We start from the raw sequence: 20,179 nt of genomic DNA, 5'->3' as shown, positions 1-20,179 counted from the left end.
AGTCAACTGTGGTGCAGGTCCAGTGCCAGGGAGTTGGTTTTGTCTGAGTGGGAGTTGGTTTTGTCTGCATGGGAGTTGGCTTTGTCTGAGTGGTTGTGTAGTTTCTTAAACTGAGTCCACTCCAACCTCCCCTCAAGGAATGTAGTGAGAAACTTCTGTGAGAACACCTTCCTGTTTTTCTTGTTCTTTGGTCAGAGGTTTTGTGACTCAAACTGCCTTATTCCTCTTCTATCTAATGACTAATAAGTCAGCTGAACTACTGATAATTTGGTTGATAAGTGGAGTCTTTTTTAACAGAGCCTGCCTAGTACCTTTCCAGTGTTAAAAAAGGGACAACAGGTCCACACTGAAGTCACTTATGCTGCTGCTGCTGCTGCTAAGTCGCGTCAGTCGTGTCCAACTCTGTGTGACCCCATAGACAGCAGCCCACCAGGCCCCGCCGTCCCTGGGATTCTCCAGGCAAGAACACAGGAGTGGGTTGCCATTTCCTCCTCCAATGCATAAAAGTGAAAAGTGAAAGTGAAGTCGCTCAGTAGTGTCCGACTCTTAGCGACCCCATGGACTGCAGCCTACCAGGCTCCTCCATCCATGGGATTTTCCAGGCAAGGGTACTGGAGTGGGGTGCCATTAGTCCCCAGTATTCTTGCCTGGAGAATCCCATGGACAGATGACCTTGGCAGGCGATAGTCCAAGGGGTCACAAAGAGTTAGACACTGCTGAGCAACTAACTCTTTGTTCACTTCATGCTAAGCCCCACAGAAGCAAACTAAAACTTCATACCCAATTGTGGTTTCAGCCTTTTTGAAATGTAATTTTTTAAAACCAATCAGCCTGGAATTTTCTGACCAACACCAGTGAGGTGATACCCATCATAAACCCCAACCCTTCCCCCAAAGAAAGGTGATCTTGCCTGAAGTAATAATGCTTTTTTTTTTTTTTCATTTTGACTTCCTTGTCCCTCTCCTTCCTGATTTTTAAAGATTTTTGGCTGCACTGTGAGGCATGGGGGATCTTAGTTCCCTGACTAGGTATTAAACCCAGACCCTCTGTAGCAGAAGCAGAGTGTTCTAACCACTGGCCCACCAGGGAATTCCTCTTTCCTGCTTTTAAAAACCTTCCATTTGTACAGCTCCTTAGAGCTCCTTTCTGTTTGTTAGATGGGATAATGCCTGATTCATGAACCATTCAACAAAGCCAATTAGATCTTCAAGTTCACTCAGTTGAATTTTGTTTTTTAAGTTTAAGCAGAGGTTAATGGCTGTCAACAACTTTGACAACAAAGTTTATCTGACTTCAGGAAGCCAAGTCCAGATAATTATTTTTTAAAAGGTTTAAGTATATTTTAATAACAGTAGTTTGCTACCTGGATAGATTGTTACAGATCATCAAATCTGGACACTAAAGTGGTAAGGACATATTTTGTTTAGTAACACTGTAACCAAAAGTGGGGTCTGGGGTGTGCCACCCAAACGCCAATAAGGAGGCCAGGTTGGTAGAAAGGCAATTGTGTTTTACTTTGGATGCTGGCAAGGGGATGGGGGTGGGGGCGCGGTGGGTGTGGCCAATGCCTGTCCAAAGGCTGCCTCCTGCAGCACCCCTGGACAATCAGGGGGCTAGAGCTTTTCTAGGCTGAGGGAGGGGCTACCTATGGCAACAGCACAGTCAATTCTGACAGTCATCTGGAAACTGGTCATTGGTGATTTGACTAACATCATCTTGACTGTTTTAAGTACAGTTAATTTTCAGTTCTAGTGTTGGTTCTTTTCCACTTCTTGACGCCAGTTCTCAGAATCGTGGCAGCTTTTGTCACGCTTACTGTCTGGTCATCATGTGTTAACCTCTCCAACTCGTGGAGCTTTCAGTATCTAAAAGACAGCTCACAGGATATGGCTCAGAATACCGTCTATAGCCCTTGAGAAGGAACTAAACGTCCTTGACTGTACTTAATTGTTAAACTATTATTCTTTGGTCCCTTTGACTATTTTCCTTTGTTTCTGCATGTTCTCACTTCTCTGATCAAGCGTATTCTTTGGCTAAAGTTCTTCCACAGACAAAAGGCAGGCAGAGGATGTGGGGGACAAGAACCATAGGGTCTTGCTTTGTTTCAGTACTGCAGTATGAACTGAACTCTACTTCCCTGAAACAGAAGGCTGGAGACTATTCAAAGGCTGGAGTGTGCTATGGGGTGGTAGAGAGGTGGGTGGGTGATCCATGTGACTAGGCTATCTGGGTTTAACAGGTATTTGTCAGAGGAGAAGCAGTAGTGCTAAAGGAAAGTTCTGGGTGGTAGATTTATACCACCAGGGCAGAGAAAAGATTTCTAATTGCAAGCTGTCTAAACTGCCCCAAGAGAGGGGTCTGGAGTCTGACTGCCTATCCAGGTTTTACCTGGAACAAAAGGGTTTGAAGCGGAGGGTGGGGGTGGGGGTTGATGCTGGGATCACTCTATGGACAAGACCTTAGGTGCCAGAAGCCATAATAGAGTAATGAAATACACTTTATATTTTAAGGCAGGACAATAAAAACTAAAACACAATTCTCTGAGAACTGGGGCTCCTCCCTTCCTCACGTGCAGTGTGTATTACACATTAACCAGAACTTCTCAGAGATCAGTTTGAGAATTTACAAAGTTCTCAATCATAAAGATCAATTTTTCCCCTTTATTCTGACCCTAGTGATATAACTTCCTAAAAGAAGAATGTTCTTTCTCAGTGTGATAGGGGGTCAAAGTAACTTTAGGCTGTCTTGGCATGTTATTACCTGGAGTACCAGTTCAGTCGCTCAATTGTGTCCGACTCTTAGCGACTCCATGAACCACAGCATGCCAGGCCTCCCTGTCCATCACCAGCTCCCGGAGTCCACCCAAACCCATGTCCATCGAGTCGGTGATGCCATCTGACCATCTCATCCTCTGTCGTCTCCTCCTCCTGCCCTCAATCTTTCCCAGCATCAGGGTCTTTTCAAAAGAGTCAGCTCTTCACATCAGGTGGCCAAAGTATTGGAGTTTCAGCTTCACATCAGTCCTTCCAATGAACACCCAGGGCTTATCTCCTTTAGCGTGGACTGGTTGGATCTCCTTGCAGTCCAAGGGACTCTCAAGAGTCTTCTCCAACATCACAGTTCAAAAGCATCAATTCTTGGGCGCTCAGCTTTCTTTATAATCCAACTCTCACATCCATACGTGACCACTGGAAAAACCATAGCCTTGACTAGATGGACCTTTGTTGGCAAAGTAATGTCTCTGCTTTTTAATATGCTACCTAGGTTGGTCATAACTTTCCTTCCAAGGAGTAAGCATCTTTTAATTTCATGGCTGCAATTACCATCTGCAGTGATTTTGGAGCCCAGAAAAATAAAGTCACCCACTGTTTCCCTATCTATTTGCCATGAAGTGATGGGACCGGATGTCACTGTCTTAGTTTTCTGAATGTTGAGCTTTAAGCCAACTTTTTCACTCTCCACTTTCACTTTCATCAAGAGGCTCCTTAGTTCTTCACTTTCTGCCATAAGGGTAGTGTCATCTGCATATCTGAGGTTATTGATATTTCTCCCAGCAATCTTGATTCCAGCTTGTGTTTCTTCCAGCCCAGCATTTCTCATGATGTACTCTGCATAGAAATTAAATAAACAGGGTGACAATATACAGCCTTGACATACTCCTTTTCCTATTTGGAACCAGTCTGTTGTTCCATGTCCAGTTCTAACTGTTGCTTCCTGACCTGCATACAGATTTCTCAAGAGGCAGGTCAAGTGGTCTGGTATTCCCACCTCTTTCAGAATTTTCCACAGTTTATTGTGATCCACACAGTCAAAGGCTTTGGCATAGTCAATAAAGCAGAAATAGATGTTTTCCTGGAACTCTCTTGCTTTTTTGATGATCCAGCACATGTTGGCAATTTGATCTCTGGTTCCTCTGCCTTTTCTAAAACCAGCTTGAACATCTGGAAGTTCACAGTTCACATGTTGTTGAAGCCTGGCTTGGAGAATTTTGAGCATTACTTTACTACACATGTGAGATGAGTGCAACTGTGTGGTAGTTTGAGCATTCTTTGGCATTGCCTTTCTTTGGGATTGGAATGAAAACTGACCTTTTACAGAGGTTTGATAAATATGGCTTTTTGAGATGGTGAGAAGTTTTATGTCAGTGTCCATACCCCACCACTGAAACAGTGGATTACATACTTAAAAGGTAAATATCCACACACTTTAATAAGATAATGAGATACATGCACCCCAATGTTCACAGAAGCACTGTTTACAACAGCCAGGACGTGGAAGCAACCTAAATGTCTATCAGCTGAAGAACAGATAAAGATGTGGTACATATATACAATGGAATATTTCTTTGCAATGAAAAGGAATGAAACTGTGTTATTTGCAGAGATGTGGATGGCTGTCATACAGAGTAAGTCAGAAAAACAAATATAGTATATTAACACATACATGTGGAATCTAGGAAAGTGGTAAAGATGATCTTATTTGCAAAGCAAAAATAGAGGCACAAACGTAGAGGATAAAAAAGTATGGATACCAAGGGGGAAAGGGTGGGGAGTGGAATGAACTGGGAGAATGGGGTTGACATATATACGCTATAGTGTATAAAATAGATGACTAATGAGAACCTAGGGCTGTGTAACTAGAGATTATCATACTAAGTGAAGTAAGTCAGAAAGATACTGATCATAGGATATCACCCCTATGTGGAATCTAAAAAAAAACGACAATAGGAATCTATGAAACAGCAGCAGAGCCATAGACAACAGATCTGTGGTGACCAAGGGGTAGGAGAGGAAGAAGAGACTTGCTCCTGGAAGTTTGAGGTTGGTAGATAGAAATTATCACATTTAGAATAAAGAAAAAACAAGGCCTTAATGTATAGCATAGGGAACTATAGTCAATACTCTGTGATAAACTATACTGAAAAAGAATATTAAAAATATATTTTAAAAAGGGTATACTACTGCGTCTTATAATTTCAGACCTAGAAAAAGATAATGACAAACCAGTGTCAAACAAAAATCGCATTACAAACTGTTCTGAACAATGTTGGTTTACAATTTCCGGTTCGGCTTATCGCTGCCTCTGGAGTTATGTATCAGATGTTGCCCTTATCCCTCCTCCACGCTGTGTACTTATTTCACAGCTGGTTTTACTCCTCCGCAGGTTTGCTAAGGCCACACACGTCAAAGCCTCGTGAAATTTGCCCATGACATGAACATCTTGGTAAAAAAAGAATACGGGAATTCCAAGTCTCTCGCCTACCTCTTTTCCCTGTAACCACTTGTAATCAGGTATGACTAGGATCGTAACCTCTTCCTCCCTGGGGTGGAAAAAAAAAAAAGGAGGGCACACTTCTCTGAATCCCCTTCCTTTTTCTTCTCCTTTCCAACTTCTCGGTTTCTTTCATCCTCCCTTTTCCCTACCGCTTTCTCGATGGTACCCCGAGACCCCTATCCAACCCCCCCTCACAATCACCGGACCCGCACGAATGAAAAGCCGAAGAAGGCCGGCGCTACGAAGCCCGCACCTCCTCGCTTTGCGGCGCTGTCGTAAAGTGCCGTCACGCAGCGGAGCGTTACGGCCGGGGTGGCTGTTTTCCCGGCAACTGGAGCTGTACCTTGCGCGTCACTTGGGGGTTCGAAGTGGGCTGTTATTTTGGGAGGCCATCTAGTCACTGTGTGTTAATGAGACTGACGTAGCTACTTCCTCTACGGAACCGGAGGGCTGCCCGGTTCCAGTACCCGGTGGACACTCGGGGCTCGGGGCTGTGGGGAGGGCGGAGGCTGCGGACCAAGCTAAGAGCTACCTCTCGCCGCGAATCTTCCGCGGGCCGCTGATGGCCGGAGGCTTCCTGGGGAAGACTTTAGCCGCCGTGTCCCTCTCTGTCGCCCTGGCCTCTGTGACTGTTAAGTCCTTCGGCAGTTGCAGCGTCGCGGCGTGCAGGTATTCCCGCTTCTAGTGCTGACTCCTTCTCCCGAGTCTTTCTGTTGCGGCTGGGAACCAGCTTTTCTGGTCGGGTGGTTTCAGGAGGCTCCGTTTGGGTCCCAGCTTTTTACAGCCATACGCACGTTTAAAAAAAAAACTAAAATACTTCACCTGCCTTTTGAGAAAAGCAAGCGGTGGCACGCTTTCTCACGATACTTGAAATTTGTCCTCTTCCGAGAGTCACTAACATTGTTTGTCCCCAGGGAGTTTAAATAGCGAACCGTTTAAATGGTGTAAAAGTGTAAGTCGTTATTCCTCTACTTCTCCATTTCAATGTAGATAATATATTTATTATTTACCTCTTTTTAAAAAAAATTGCCTTGCATAAATTTAGGGATTTGTGGTATCTCATACTGTCTCCTCCTCTTCTTCTTTTCTCGTGGTTTCTGAACACATGTCCTAGGTACCATGCCCATGCTAGGCATTGAGTAATAAACAAGTGTTGTGAGGCTGCCTCTAGGAGTGTGTGTGTTTTTAATTATTTTTGTCACCTCATTAGACACAAGGAAATTTTCTTCTATTTCTTCCATTTTTTTCCTTCTATCCACCCCTCCAACCCCCGCAACTCCAGTGATAGCCCTCTGGACTGGAAGGTTTCGGTTGAGGGTGTGTGAGCAAGTAGCAACAGGTGGACAGGCTGGAATCGTCCCCTTCCTCTTCTGGTCCAGACTTGACACTTGAGCAAATTTCCCTGCTGACTGTAGCTGCCTCAACTGTATTTCCTCAGTGTGAACTGTACACATATTAAGCCGAAGTTTCTGCTGTGTTCTTTAATACCTAATTAACCACAGAGGTTCCAGCCCTTTTCTTTACATTTTGGTTTTGTCCTGGGGATCAACAAGTACTACAGACTTTTTGTTTGTAGGATGAGGAGGGAGAGAGGGCTGATTTCTGTGGTTACTGTCCCACTGCTCATGTAGGATGTTTCGGCCCCCTTATTTCAAAGGTATTAACTTCCCTGGTGGCTCAGACAGTAAAGTGTTTGCTTGCAAACCTGGGTTTGATCCCTGGGTTGGGAACATCCCTGGAGAAGGAAATGGCAACCCACTCCAGTACTCTTCCTGAAAAATCCCATGGATGGAGGAGCCTGGTAGACTACAGTCCATGGGGTCGCAAAGTCGGACACAACTGAGCGACCTCACTTTATTTCAAATATAACTCTCTGGTGGACATGGTGGTGGTGTTGGGGTTTTTTGTGATTGTGGTGAGGAAGCTGGGTTTACATGGGAGCTTTGTTATTTTCTGCACAATTTTGCCGTGAAGCTGAAACTGTTTAAAAAAACAAAAGTATTAAAAACGCAGGTAGAATCCTTTGTTACTTTCCTCAAAGCACAGAGGGACTGGTATGTGGAAAATAAAAGACATAATGCTCTTGTTAAAAAAAAAAAAAGTTGACAAAACCAACGAAAGCATAGTGTTTCAAGCAAGAATGGTTTGCATATCAAAGGAGTGAAGGAGATCTTGGGGACATTTTGATGAAGCCTTCTAATACTTTTACTAGAATTGATTTCACTCTGATTTGACTTCAGTTCAGTTCAGTTGCTCCGTCGTGTCTGACTCTTTGCAACCCCATGAACCGCAGCACGCCAGGCCTCCCTGTCCATCACCAACTCCCAGAGTTCACCCAAACCCATGTCCATTGAGTCGGTTATGCCATCCAACCATCTCATCCCCTGTCATCCCCTTCTCCTCCTGCCCTCAATCTTTCCCAGCATCAGGGTCTTTTCAAATGAATCAGCTCTTCGCGTCAGGTGGCCAAAGTATTGGAGTTTCAGCTTCAACATCAGTCCTCCCAATGAATACCCAGGACTGATCTCCTTTAGGATGGACTGGTTGTATCTCCTTGCAGTCCAAGGGACTCTCAAGAGTCTTCTTGTCTGTGAAGGTCTAAAAGTAAAGTTTGCTGTATAATGCAGTTATGTATAAAATGTAACAAGCGGAATAAACACAAAGATTGATGAATTCTTTGTTTGAAGACTTAGTATATAGATTTGGTTTTAACCTATTTATGTGTAATATGAAATTTATTTTCCCTCCAGTTTTATTGAGATAAAATTGATGTATAGCACTGTATAAGAGTAATGTGTGTATCATAATGATTTGAAACACAAACATGAAATGATTCTCACAATAAGTTTAGTGAACATCCATCATCTCCTATAGACACAGCATTAAAGAAGTAGAATAAAAAATTTTCATTGTGATGAGAACTCTTAGGATTTACTTTGTATATAATATAGAGCAGTATTAGTTGTATATATCATGTTGTACATTATGTCCCTAGTACTTATTTATCTTATAACTGGAAAGTCGTATGTACCTTTTGACCACCTTTACCCAGTTCCCCGCTCCCCTCCACAATCTTTATGAGTTAGTTTGTTTTTTGAAGTATAATTGACCTATATAACACTGTGTTAGTTCCTGTTATACCACGTAGTGATTTGATATTTCCATACATCTTAACATGATCTCCAGGGTGAGTTTAGTTACCATAAGTCACTGTACAGGGATAACAGTTACACTCTACACCTTACATTTCATACACATAATTCATTTATTTTGTACCTAGAAGTTTGTACCTCTTAATCTTATCCCTTTACTACTTCTTTCCACCCCCTACTGTCCTCTCTTTTGGTGACTACCTGTTTGTTCTGTGTATCTATGACTGTGTTTCTGTTTTGTTAGGCTTATTTGTTTTGTTTTTAGATTCCGCATATTAGAATCATACAGTAGTTGTCTTTCTCTTTTTTCTGACATTTCACTTAGCATAATACCCTCTAGGTCTAACCATGTCATCACAAATGGAAATATTTCCTTTTTTTAAAAAATAGCTGAGTAATATTCCATTATGTGTTGTGTGTGCATGATATCTTTATCCATTCACCTATTGATGGGCAGTTAGGCTACTTCCATATCTTGGCTGTTGTAAATAATGCTGCTGTGAATATGGGGGTGCATGCATCTTTTCTAATTAGTCTTTTTATGTTCTTTAGATAAATAATCAGGAGTAGAATTGGTGGATCATATAGTAGTTATATTTTTAATTTTTTTTAAGGAATCTCTACTGTTTTCTATAGTAGCTGCATCAATTTACATTCCCATTAGTAGTGCACAAGGGTTCCCTTTTCCCCACAACCCCACCAACACTTGTTATTTGTTGTTTTTTTGATAATAGCCATTCTGACAGGTATGAGGTGGGTTTTGATTTGCATTTCTGTGATGATTAGTGATGTTGCTGCTGCTGCTGCTGCTGCTGCTGCTAAGTCTCTTCAGTCATGTCTGACTCTGTGTGACCCCATAGACGGCAGCCCCCCAGACTCCCCTGTCCCTGGGATTCTCCAGGCAAGGACACTGGAGTGGGTTGCCATTTCCTCCTCCAATGCATGAAAGTGAAAAGTGATGTTGAGCGTATTTTAATGTTCCTATTGGTCATCTCTATGTCCTCTTTGAAAAAAATATGTATTTGGAGCTTCTACCCATTTCTTAAGTTGGGTTGTTTGTTTTTTCTAGTGTTGTATTATGTAAGTTCTTTGTATGTGTTAGATACTAACCAATTATCAGGTATATTGTTTGCAAGTATATTCTCCCATTCAATAGGCAGCCTTTTTGTTTTGTTGGTAGTTTCCTTTGCTGACAAAAGCTTTTTAATTTAATGTCCCATTTGTTTATTTTTGCTTTTGTTTCCCTTGCCAGAGGAGACATACCCCCAAAAATCTTGCTAAGACCATGTCAAAGAATGTACTGATTATGTTTTCTTCTAGAGGTTTTATGGTTTCAGATCTTGCATTTAAGTCTTTAATTCATTTTGAAATTATTTTTGTGCATGGTGTGAGAGAGTAATCTGGTTTGTTTCTTTTGCATCTGTTGAAAAGGCTGCTGCTAAGTCACTTCAGTCGTGTCCGACTCTGTGCGACCCCATAGACGGCAGTCCACCAGGCTTCCCTGTCCCTGGGATTCTCCAGGCAAGAACACTGGAGTGGGTTGCCATTTTCTTCTCCATGCATGAAAGTGAAAAGTGAAAGTGAAGTTGCTCAGTCGTGTCTGACTCTTTGCGACCCCATGGACTGCAGCCTACCAGGCTCCTCCGTCCATGGGATTTTCTAGGCAAGAGTACTGGAGTGGGGTGCCATCGCCTTCTCCGGTTGAAAAGGCTACCTTTCCCTATTGTGTATTCTTGCCTCCTCTGTTGTAGATTAATTGCCCATATAAGTGTGGGTTCATTTCTGGGCTTTCTTTTCTGTTCCATTTATCTGTTGTATTTTAGTCTCTGTTTCTTTTATTTCTGTTCTGGTCTTTATGATTTCTTTGCTTCTGCTAGCTTTGGGTTTTGTTTGTTCTTCATTTTCTAGTTCCTTTAGGTGTAAGGGTTGGTTGGTTGGTTGAGATTTTTCTTGTTTTATGGGAAACAAGAAACCTTGTTTTGCAAGATAGGCTTGTAATACTATGAACTTGGGGTTGTAAAGTCGGACATGACTAACTTTTACTTTCCTTCTTAGAACTGTAGGTCCCTTAATTGTTCTGAAGTTGATTGAAAATAAAATTGTTTAGAAAATAAACTGTGCTAGGAAATAATAAAACAGAAGTAAAAAGTAAATTTACATCGGGATTGGTGGTGCTGAACTCTGTTAGATCAGCTTCTGATCTCTCTGTGAAATCTGAATGAAAGCCTTGCCGGCTACATCAAAGTCTTGCAGCCCTGTCTACATGTTGGTTTTAGCCCAGTAAGACTTTTGTCTGACTTCTGACCTGGAGATAAAGATAATAAGATAATAAATTTGTATAGTTTTAAGCTGCTGAATTTGGGGAAATTTGTTATGGCAGCAGTGGAAAAATGAATACATTGTGTACATACTCTCAAATATATCTTCTTTATTTTTTCTACCATTTCTGTGTAAGATGGGATCATACTATACACACTTTCTTGCATCTTCCTTTTCATTTTCAACAATATCGAATGAAAATACTGTCACTTGATGTCATTATTTCTAATAGCTACTTAATAGTCATCCCATGGGGTAGCTGTTCTAATATTTACTAAGCCATCCTTACATTATTGGGCATTTCCTTTAATTCCCATTAAACATTGCTGAAATAAACACTTTTTGTATGTATAATTGGTTATTTCATTTTTATGGGATAGATTAGTGGAATGAAATTACTTGAGTTGCAGGATGTAAGTACATTCATCTTTATTGCCAAATAACTTAACAGAAATGCTGTAGCAGTTCACATCTCTGCCAGCAATGTATGGGAGATGGTGTTACCTTTTTAAAGGTTTGTTAGTCTAGATGGAAAAAAGAATTTAAGGTTACTTAAATTTTCATTTCTTTAATTGCTAGTGATTATAACTGTCTTTTAATGTTTATTAGCCAGTTGGATCTGCTCTTTTTGATTGGTCATAATCTGCCCAGTTTCCTATTCCAGTTCAGCCTTTGTCAGTTTATACAAACTCAATATATTATAGTTACTAGCCCTTTGAATGTCATCTACAGTATAGTTTGTGATTGGCTTTTTTCACTCCGTTGATTGTGTCCTTTGATACACAGACGTTTTCGTGTTGATACAGTCTGATTTACTGATTTTCTTCTGTCGCTCGTGCTTTCAGTCATATCCGAGAAATCATTGCCAAATTCAATGTCATGAAATCTCCCTCTATGTTTTCTTTTAAGAGTTTTATAGTTTTAGGTCTTAATGTTTGGGTCTTTGATCCATTTCAAGTTAATGTTTGTGTATATGTAAGGTATGGGTCCATCTTCATCTGTTTGCATGTGGGTATCTAACCTTCCCAGCACCATTTGTTGGAAGGGCTGTCCTTTCCCGTTTGAGAGTTGACACCCTGTTGTGAAAATCATCTGACTATATATGTAAGGGTTTATGTCTGGACTCTCTATTGTATCCTATCGGCCTGTATACACACACACACATACGTATGTATCTTTTTTCATATTCCTTTTCCATTAGGGTTTATCACAGGATATTGAGTATAGTTCCCAGTGCTGTACAGTAGGACCTGGTTGTCTATCCATGTTATATATACCAGTTTGCATCTGCTAATCCCAAACTCCTATTCCTTCCCTCTCCCCCTCCCTCTCCCTGTTGGCAACCACAAGTCTGTTCAAGTCTGAGTCTGTTTCTGTTTAGTAGATATGTTTATTTGTGCCATATTTTAGATTCCACATATAAGTGATATCATACAGCATTTGTCTGACAGAGACATTTTTGGGCATCAGTTGAGAGTATCACATGCTTTTTTCCTTCATTCTTTTAATGTGATATGTTACTTTGGTTTATGTTTGTATGTTGAACTGTTCTTGAATTTCAGGAATAAACCCCACTTGATGATGATGTATAATCCTTTTAATGTGTTGCTGAAGTCCATTCACTACTATCTTTTTTAAAAAAATTATTTATTCACTAATTTTTGGTTGTGCCAGGTCTTTGTTGTACGTGGACTTTCTCTAGTTGTAGTGAGTGGGGGGCACCCTTTGTTGGGTGCGTGGGCTTCAGTAATTGTAGCGTGTGGGTTCAGCGGTTGTGGCTCATGGGCTTTAGTTGCTCCTTGGCATGCAAAATCTTCCTGGACCAGGGATCAGACCTGTGTCCCCTGCTCTGGCAAGTGGATTCTTACCCACTGTACCACCAGGGAAGTCACGTTCACTGCTATCTTGTAGAGGATTTTTTCATCGATATTTTTCAGGGATATTGGTCTGTAGTTTCTGGTAGTATCTTTGTTTAGCTTTGGTATCAGGGTAATAATGCTGATCTCATAGAATTTGGAAGTATTCACTCCTCTTCAGTTTTTTGGGAAGCATTTGAGGAGTGTTAGTGTTAATTCTTCCTCAGATGTTTAATAAAATTTATCGGTGAAGCCATTGATTCCTTGTCGGGAGTAAACAAATAAGTTTTTAAAAAAATTATTTGTCCTACCCCATTCACATTTCAATACTTGTCCTTTTTTTTTTTTTTTTACATGATTCAGGAGATAACCCAGGATCGTTGATTGCACTTAGTTTTCATGCTCTCTATCTGGATGAGTTCCTTCAACTTTTATCTTTCATGACCATAGCAATTTAAAAAGTATGGACCTGTATTTCCATATACAGTGTGTCCTGTATTTCCTTTTATCTAGACTCTGATCGTATATTCTTATAAGGAATCCTCAGAAATGATTGCTGTGTACTTCTCACTGTATGTATGATATCAAAAGGCACATGGATTTGACTTATTTCAACATCCCATCACGTTAGTGTTTTCCCCATTGGCCATTTATCTCAAGTAGGGCTAATCATTATTGTGAGAGCAGGAGAAGGGAACTGTTCTCAGAATCCCCTCTGTCATATTAGAGACACTAATTTAGGGCCATTAGGAATTTTGATCTTTAAGAATAATGAGAAGGCATTTACATTTTTAGTCAGGAGGAGAAATGAAAGATTTTTGTGTATGTTATGGTGTAAAGGTTAAGTTTCAGTTTTTTGTTTTCCTTTTTGTGTATATACTATCTAATTATTTTAGCTCTACACTTATTTTACTCTAAAGTGCTTTGAAAAAAAATATTTACTTTTATTTTTGGCTGTACTGGGTCTTTGTTGCTGCACGCAGGTTTTCTCTAGTTGCAGCAAGCAGGGGTCCTGTCTAGCTGTGGTACTTGGGTGGCTTTTCTTGTTGTAGAGCACAGGCGCTGGCGTGCGTGGGCTTCACTGGTTGTAGCACATGGGCTCAGTAGCTGTGGCTTGTGAGTGTGTGTGCTTCAGTAGTTGTAGAGCGTGGGCTTAGTTGCCCCATGGCATATGGAATCTTCCTGGACCAGGGATTGAACCCGTGTGCCCTGCATTGACAGGTGGTTTCCTAACTACTGGCTCATCAGGAAGTCCTACTCTAAAGTTTATAATATGTACATCTATCAGAGTCTGGCTTCAAGTAATACTACATTAATTTGAGTACAGTGTAGGAACCTAACAACAGTATATCTCCATTTCCTTTTCTTCTTTTGTGCTATTTCTGTGATCCATTTTTTACATATGTTAGACCAGAGATCCCCAACCCTCGGGCCCTATTGGAAACTGGGTCACACAGCAGGTGAGCAGTGGGCAAGCAAGTGAAGCTTCACCTGCCGTTCCCCATTGCTTGTATTACTACCTGAACTGTTCCCCACCTCAGTCACTCCCATTACCACCAGGCCTGAATTATCTATCCCTGCCCCCTCACCCTGATCGGTGTAAAAATTGTCTTCCACGAAACCAGTTCCTTGTGCCAAAAAGCTTGGGGACTGCTGTGTTAGACCATTAGCTTATTATTATTTTTTTTTGAATGGATTCCTTCATGTAGGCTTTAATAGTCTTTCTTTACATTTGTTTTTATGGTTGAATTTTTATTATAAAATTATCTTCTCCAACATTTGTGCTAACAAAAGTAAACTTCTGTCCCTTTTTCTCAGCTAAAATAAACTCTGTGAGTAAGTTTCATTTAATAAGATTTAGCAATGTTTTTATGTTTGTAAACAGTTTCACAGATATTGGACCTTTATTCCAGTATACATCAAATTAGGATTTTCTGATTTTTAAGTCTTTGAAAAGTTGTATTTTGAAGACTGTGAATTAGGTTTTTAAGTTAATTTAAGTATTTTGTACTTACATAAAACGTTGTTTTTTTTTTCCCCTCTCAGAAACTCACTTTCATCCTGCAGATTTCATGTTAATTCCAGCATGATGTCTGGTTTTAATGGTACCAAAGAGAATTCCCACAACAAGGCTCGGACATCTCCTTATCCAGGTTCAAAAGTTCAACGCAGCCAGGTTCCTAATGATAAAGTGGACTGGCTTGTTGAGTGGCATGACTATAATCCTGTGGAATACACTGCAGTTTCTGTCTTGGCTGGACCTCAGTGGGCAGATCCTCAGATCACGTGAGTAAATTAGCTGGTGTTAGCTGGGTAGGAGACTTTTGGAGAAAGTAATGGTTGTGTTTGTAAATTGTCATTTGATAGCAGAAAAATAATTTTTATCTAGTGCTTGACTTAAACTATTTCCACATTTACTTGAATTTTTGCCAAAGCTATTCAATTCATGTTTATTTATTCTTTTGGGGGTTTTATGATGATCTTTCCAAATAGGTAAATCTATTTTATCGTAGAGTTTTTTATTTTATGAAATGACAGTGGTAGTTTCTGTTTTCATTTCTTCTGCTTGGGTTATCAATAACATCTTTTGTGGTTATTTTCCAACATAGCTAGACTTGTGTTTGAATAGTGAAAATGTTTTTCAGAAACTTTTTCTGGATTACTAACAACAAGATGATGATAAAATTTGACCATTGTGAGAAGATAGAAAAGGGATAGATAAAGGAGAGAGGAAAGAGGAAAACAAAAAACTCAAGCAGAAATGTTTTGATTAGAAGTAGAATGGCTGAATGAATACAAAAATAAGACCTGTATATAGGCTATCAACAGGAGACCCACTTCAGACCCAGAGACACAGACTGAAAATGAGAGGTTGCAAAAAGATATTCCATGCAAATGGAAGTAAAAAAAAAAAAGCTGGAGTACCAGTATTCATATCAGATAAACAAGACTTTAAAATAAAGACTGTTACAAGAAACAAGAATGCTACATAATAATCAAGGGATCAATCCAAGAAGGAGATACAACAATTATAAATATTTTTGCCCCCAGTATAGGAGCACCTCAATACATAAGGCAAATGCTAGCAGCCCTAAAAGGGGAAAATGGCAGCAACACAATAATAGTGGGAGACTTTAATACCCCACTTCCCCAATGAACAGATTATCCAGACAGAAAATAAATAAGAAAACACAAGCTTTAATGACACAATAGATCAGATAGAATTAATTGATATTTATAGGACATTCCATCTGAAAGCAGCAGAATATACTTTCATCTCAAGTGCACATAATGACACAATAGATCAGATAGAATTAATTGATATTTATAGGACATTCCATCTGAAAGCAGCAGAATATACTTTCATCTCAAGTGCACATGGAATATTCTCCAGGATAGATCATATCTTGGGTCACAAATCAAGCCTCGGTAAATTTAAGAAAATTGAAACTGTATCAAGCATGTTTTCTGACTACAACACTTTGAGATTAGAAATCAATTACAGGAAAAAAAGAAACTGTAAAAACATGAACACATGGAGGCCAAATAATAGACTACTGAATAACAAAGAGATCAGTGAAGAAATCAAAGAGGAAATAAAAAAATACATAGAAACAAATGACAGTGAAATCAGGATGACTCAAAACCATGGGATGCAGTAAAAGCAATCCTAAGAGGGAAGTTAATACCAATTCAGTTCTTCCTCAAGAAATGAGAAAAATCTCCAGTAAACAACCTAACATTATACTAAAGCAGCTAGACCAAGAAGAACAAACAAAACCCAAAGTTGATAGAAGGAAATAAATCATAGGCAGAGCAGGAATAAATGAAATAGAAATGAAGAAAACAATAGCAAAAATCAATGAAACTAAAAGCTGGTTCTTTGAGAAGATAAACAAAATCGATAGACTTTTAGCCAGACTCATTTAAAAAAAAAAGGATTCAAATCAATAAAATTAGAAATGAAAAAGAAAAATTACAACTGATACCCCAGAAATACAAAGAATCATTAGAGACTACTAGACCCAGATAATCAGGATGGTGTGATCACTGACCTAGAGCCAGACATCCTGGAATGTGAAGTCAAGTGGGCCTTAGAAAGCATCACTACGAACAAAGCTAGTGGAGGTGATGGAATTCCAGTTGAGCTATTTAAAATCCTGAAAGATGATGCTGTGAAAGTGCTGCACTCAATATGCCAGCAAATTTGGAAAACTCAGCAGTGGCCACAGGACTGGAAAAGGTCAGTTTTCATCCCAATCCCAAAGAAAGGCAATGCCAAAGAATGCTCAAACTACCACACAATTGCACTCATCTCACACGCTAGTAAAGTACTGCTCAAAATTCTCCAAGCCAGGCTTCAGCAATATGTGAACCGTGAACTTCCTGATGTTCAAGCTGGTTTTAGAAAAGGCAGAGGAACCAGAGATCAAATTGCCAACATCTGCTGGATCATGGAAAAAGCAAGAGAGTTTCAGAAAAACATCTATTTCTGCTTTATTGACTATGCCAAAGCCTTTGACTGTGTGGATCACAATAAAGTGTGGAAAATTCTTCAAGAGTCTGGGAATACCAGACCACCTGATCTGCCTCTTGAGAAATCTGTATGCAGGTCAGGAAGCAACAGTTAGAACTGGACATGGAACAAGAGACTGGTTCCAAATAGGAAAAGGAGTACGTCAAGGCTGTATATTGTCACCCTGTTTATTTAACTTCTATGCAGAGTACATCATGAGAAACGCTGGACTGGAAGAAACACAAGCTGGAGTCAAGATTGCTGGGAGAAATATCAATAACCTCAGATATGCAGGTGACACCACCCTTATGGCAGAAAGTGAAGAGGAACTAAAAAGCCTCTTGATGAAAGTGAAAGTGAAGAGAGAAAAAGTTGGCTTAAGGCTCAACATTCAGAAAACGAAGATCGTGGCATCCGGTCCCACCACTTCATGGGAAATAGATGGGTAAACAGTGGAAACAGTGTCAGACTTTATTTTTGGGGGCTCCAAAATCACTACAAATGGTGACTGCAGCCATGAAATTAAAAGACGTTTACTCCTTGGAAGGAAAGTTATGACCAAACTAGATAGCATATTCAAAAGCCGAGACATAACTTTGCCAACAAAGGTCCGTCTAGTCAAGGCTCTGGTTTTTCCTGTGGTCATGTGTGGATGTGAGAGTTGGACTGTGAAGAAGGCTGAGCGCCGAAGAATTGATGCTTTAGAACTGTGGTTTTGGAGAAGACTCTTGAGAGTCCCTTGGACTGCAAGGAGATCCAGCCAGTCCATTCTGAAGGAGATCAGCCCTGGGTGTTCTTTGGAAGGAATGATGCTAAAGCTGAAACTGCAGTACTTTGGCCACCTCATGCGAAGAGCTGACTCATTGGAAAAGACTCTGATGCTGGGAGGGATTGGGGGCAGGAGGAAAAGGGGACAACAGAGGATGAGATGGCTGGATGGCATCACTGACTCGATGGACATGAGTCTGGGTGAACTCTGGGAGTTGGTGTTGGACAGGGAGGTCTGGCGTGCTGCGATTCGTGGGGTCGCAAAGAGTCGGACACGACTGAGCGACTGATCTGATCTGATCTGATAAGCAACTCTATGCCAATAAAATGGACAACCTGGAAGAAATGGACAAATTCTTAGAAAGTTACAGTCTCCCAAGACTGAAGCAGGAAGAAATAGAAAATATAGACAGACCAATCACAAGTAATGAAATTGAAACTGCAGTTAAAAATTGTCCAACAAACAAAAGTCCAGGACCAGATAGATGGCTTCATAGGTGAAATCTATCAAGCATTTAGAAAAGAGCTAACATCTGTCCTTCTCAGTTCAGTGCAGTCGCTCAGTCGTGTCTGACTCTTTGTGACCCCATGAATCGCAGCACGCCAGGCCTCCCTGTCCATCACCAACTCCCGGAGTTCACTCAGACTCATGTCCATCGAGTCAGTGATGCCATCCAGCCATCTCATCCTCTGTCGTCCCCTTCTCCTCCTGCCCCCAATCCCTCCCAGCATCAGAGTCTTTTCCAATGAGTCAACTCTTCGCATGAGGTGGCCAAAGTACTGCAGTTTCAGCTTTAGCATCAGTCCTTCCAGTGAACACCCAGGGCTGATCTCCTTCAGAATGGACTGGTTGGATCTCCTTGCAGTCCAAGGGACTCTCAAGAGTCTTCTCCAACACCACACTTCAAAAGCATCAGTTCTTTGGTGCTCAGCTTTCTTCACAGTCCAACTCTCACATCCATACATGACCACTGGAAAAACCAGAGCCTTGACTAGACGGACCTTTGTTGGCAAAGTTATGTCTCTGCTTTTTAATATGCTATCTAGGTTGGTCATAACTTTCCTTCCAAGGAGTAAGCGTCTTTTAATTTCATGGCTGCAATCACCATCTGCAGTGATTTTGGAGCCCCCCAAAATAAAGTCTGACACTGTTTCCACTGTTTCCCCATCTAGTTGCCATGAAATGATGGGACCAGATGCCATGATCTTAGTTTTCTGAATGTTGAGCTTTAAGCCAACTTTTTCACTCTCCTCTTCCACTTTCATCAAGAGGCTTTTTAGTTCCTCTTCACTTTCTGCCATAAGGGTGGTGTCATCTGCATATCTGAGGTTATTGATATTTCTCCCGGCAGTCTTGATTCCAGGTGGTGCTTCTTTCAGTCCAGCGTTTCTCATGATGTACGCTGCATAGAAGTTAAAAAAGCAGGGTGAAAATATATAGCCTTGACGTACTCCTTTTCCTATTTGGAACCAGTCTGTTGTTCCATGTCCAGTTCTAACTGTTGCTTCCTGACCTGTATATAGATTTCTCAAGAGGCAGGTCAGGTGGTCTGGTATTCCCATCTCTCACACTCCTCTAAAAAATTATAGAACACTCCCAAGCTCATTCTGCGAGGCTATCATCTGCCCGATACCAAAACCAAAGATATCACGAAAAAAGAAAATTGCAGACCAGTATCACTGATAAACATAGTTGACAGAATCTTCAACAAAATACTAGCAACACATTAAAAGATTGATATACCCTGATCAAGTGAAATTTTTCTGAGGGATACAAGGATTCTTCAATATATATAAGTCAATCACTATGATACACCATGTTAACAAGTTAAAAAAAAAATAGAATCATCTCAAGAATTGCAGAAAAGCTTTTGACAAAATTCAACACCCATTTATGATAAAAACTCTCCAGAAAGTGGGCATAGAGGGAACCCACCTCACCATGATAAAGGCCATATATGACAAACCCACAGCAAACATCAGTGGTGGAGAACTGAAAGCATTTCCTTTAAGATCAGGAACAAGACAAGGATGTCTACTCTTGCCATTATTATTCAGTATATTTTTGAAAGTCCTAACTGTGGCAGTCAGAAAGGAAAAAGAAATAAAAGGAATACAAATTGAGAAGAAGAAGTAAAACTGTCACTGTTTGTGGATGATATGACTATATATAGAAAATCCTGAAGATGCCACCAGAAAATTTGAGCTAATCAATGAATTTGGTAAAATTACAGGATACAAAATTAATGCACAGAAATCTCTTGCAGTCCTATATACTAACAATGAAAGATCAG

The 20,179-nt window shown here is 40.5% G+C and overlaps 1 protein-coding gene across 2 annotated transcripts in view; it reads left to right on the top strand.

Annotated features, from left to right (window-relative positions):
* The first annotated feature begins 5,268 nt into the window (after nucleotides 1-5,268).
* The window catches only part of NUDT9 (nudix hydrolase 9), a 36,953-nt gene continuing 22,042 nt past the window's right edge, over nucleotides 5,269-20,179 (top strand). The window contains exons 1-2 of one of the 2 annotated variants that reach the window (XM_006045965.4): nucleotides 5,269-5,291; nucleotides 14,648-14,887. In XM_006045965.4, the coding sequence (XP_006046027.2) occupies nucleotides 14,688-14,887 (200 nt within the window). In that variant the 5' untranslated portion in view covers nucleotides 5,269-5,291; nucleotides 14,648-14,687. Of the gene's footprint in view, nucleotides 5,292-5,573; nucleotides 5,944-14,647; nucleotides 14,888-20,179 lie in introns of those variants that run through there. The other variant, XM_006045963.4, reaches the window with a different exon arrangement.

The sequence above is a fragment of the Bubalus bubalis genome, chromosome 7 (assembly GCF_019923935.1).
Source record: "Bubalus bubalis isolate 160015118507 breed Murrah chromosome 7, NDDB_SH_1, whole genome shotgun sequence".
NCBI lineage: Eukaryota > Metazoa > Chordata > Mammalia > Artiodactyla > Bovidae > Bubalus > Bubalus bubalis.
The sequence above is the reverse complement of the archived record's forward strand: the minus strand, read 5'-3'. Positions and strand labels throughout refer to the sequence as shown.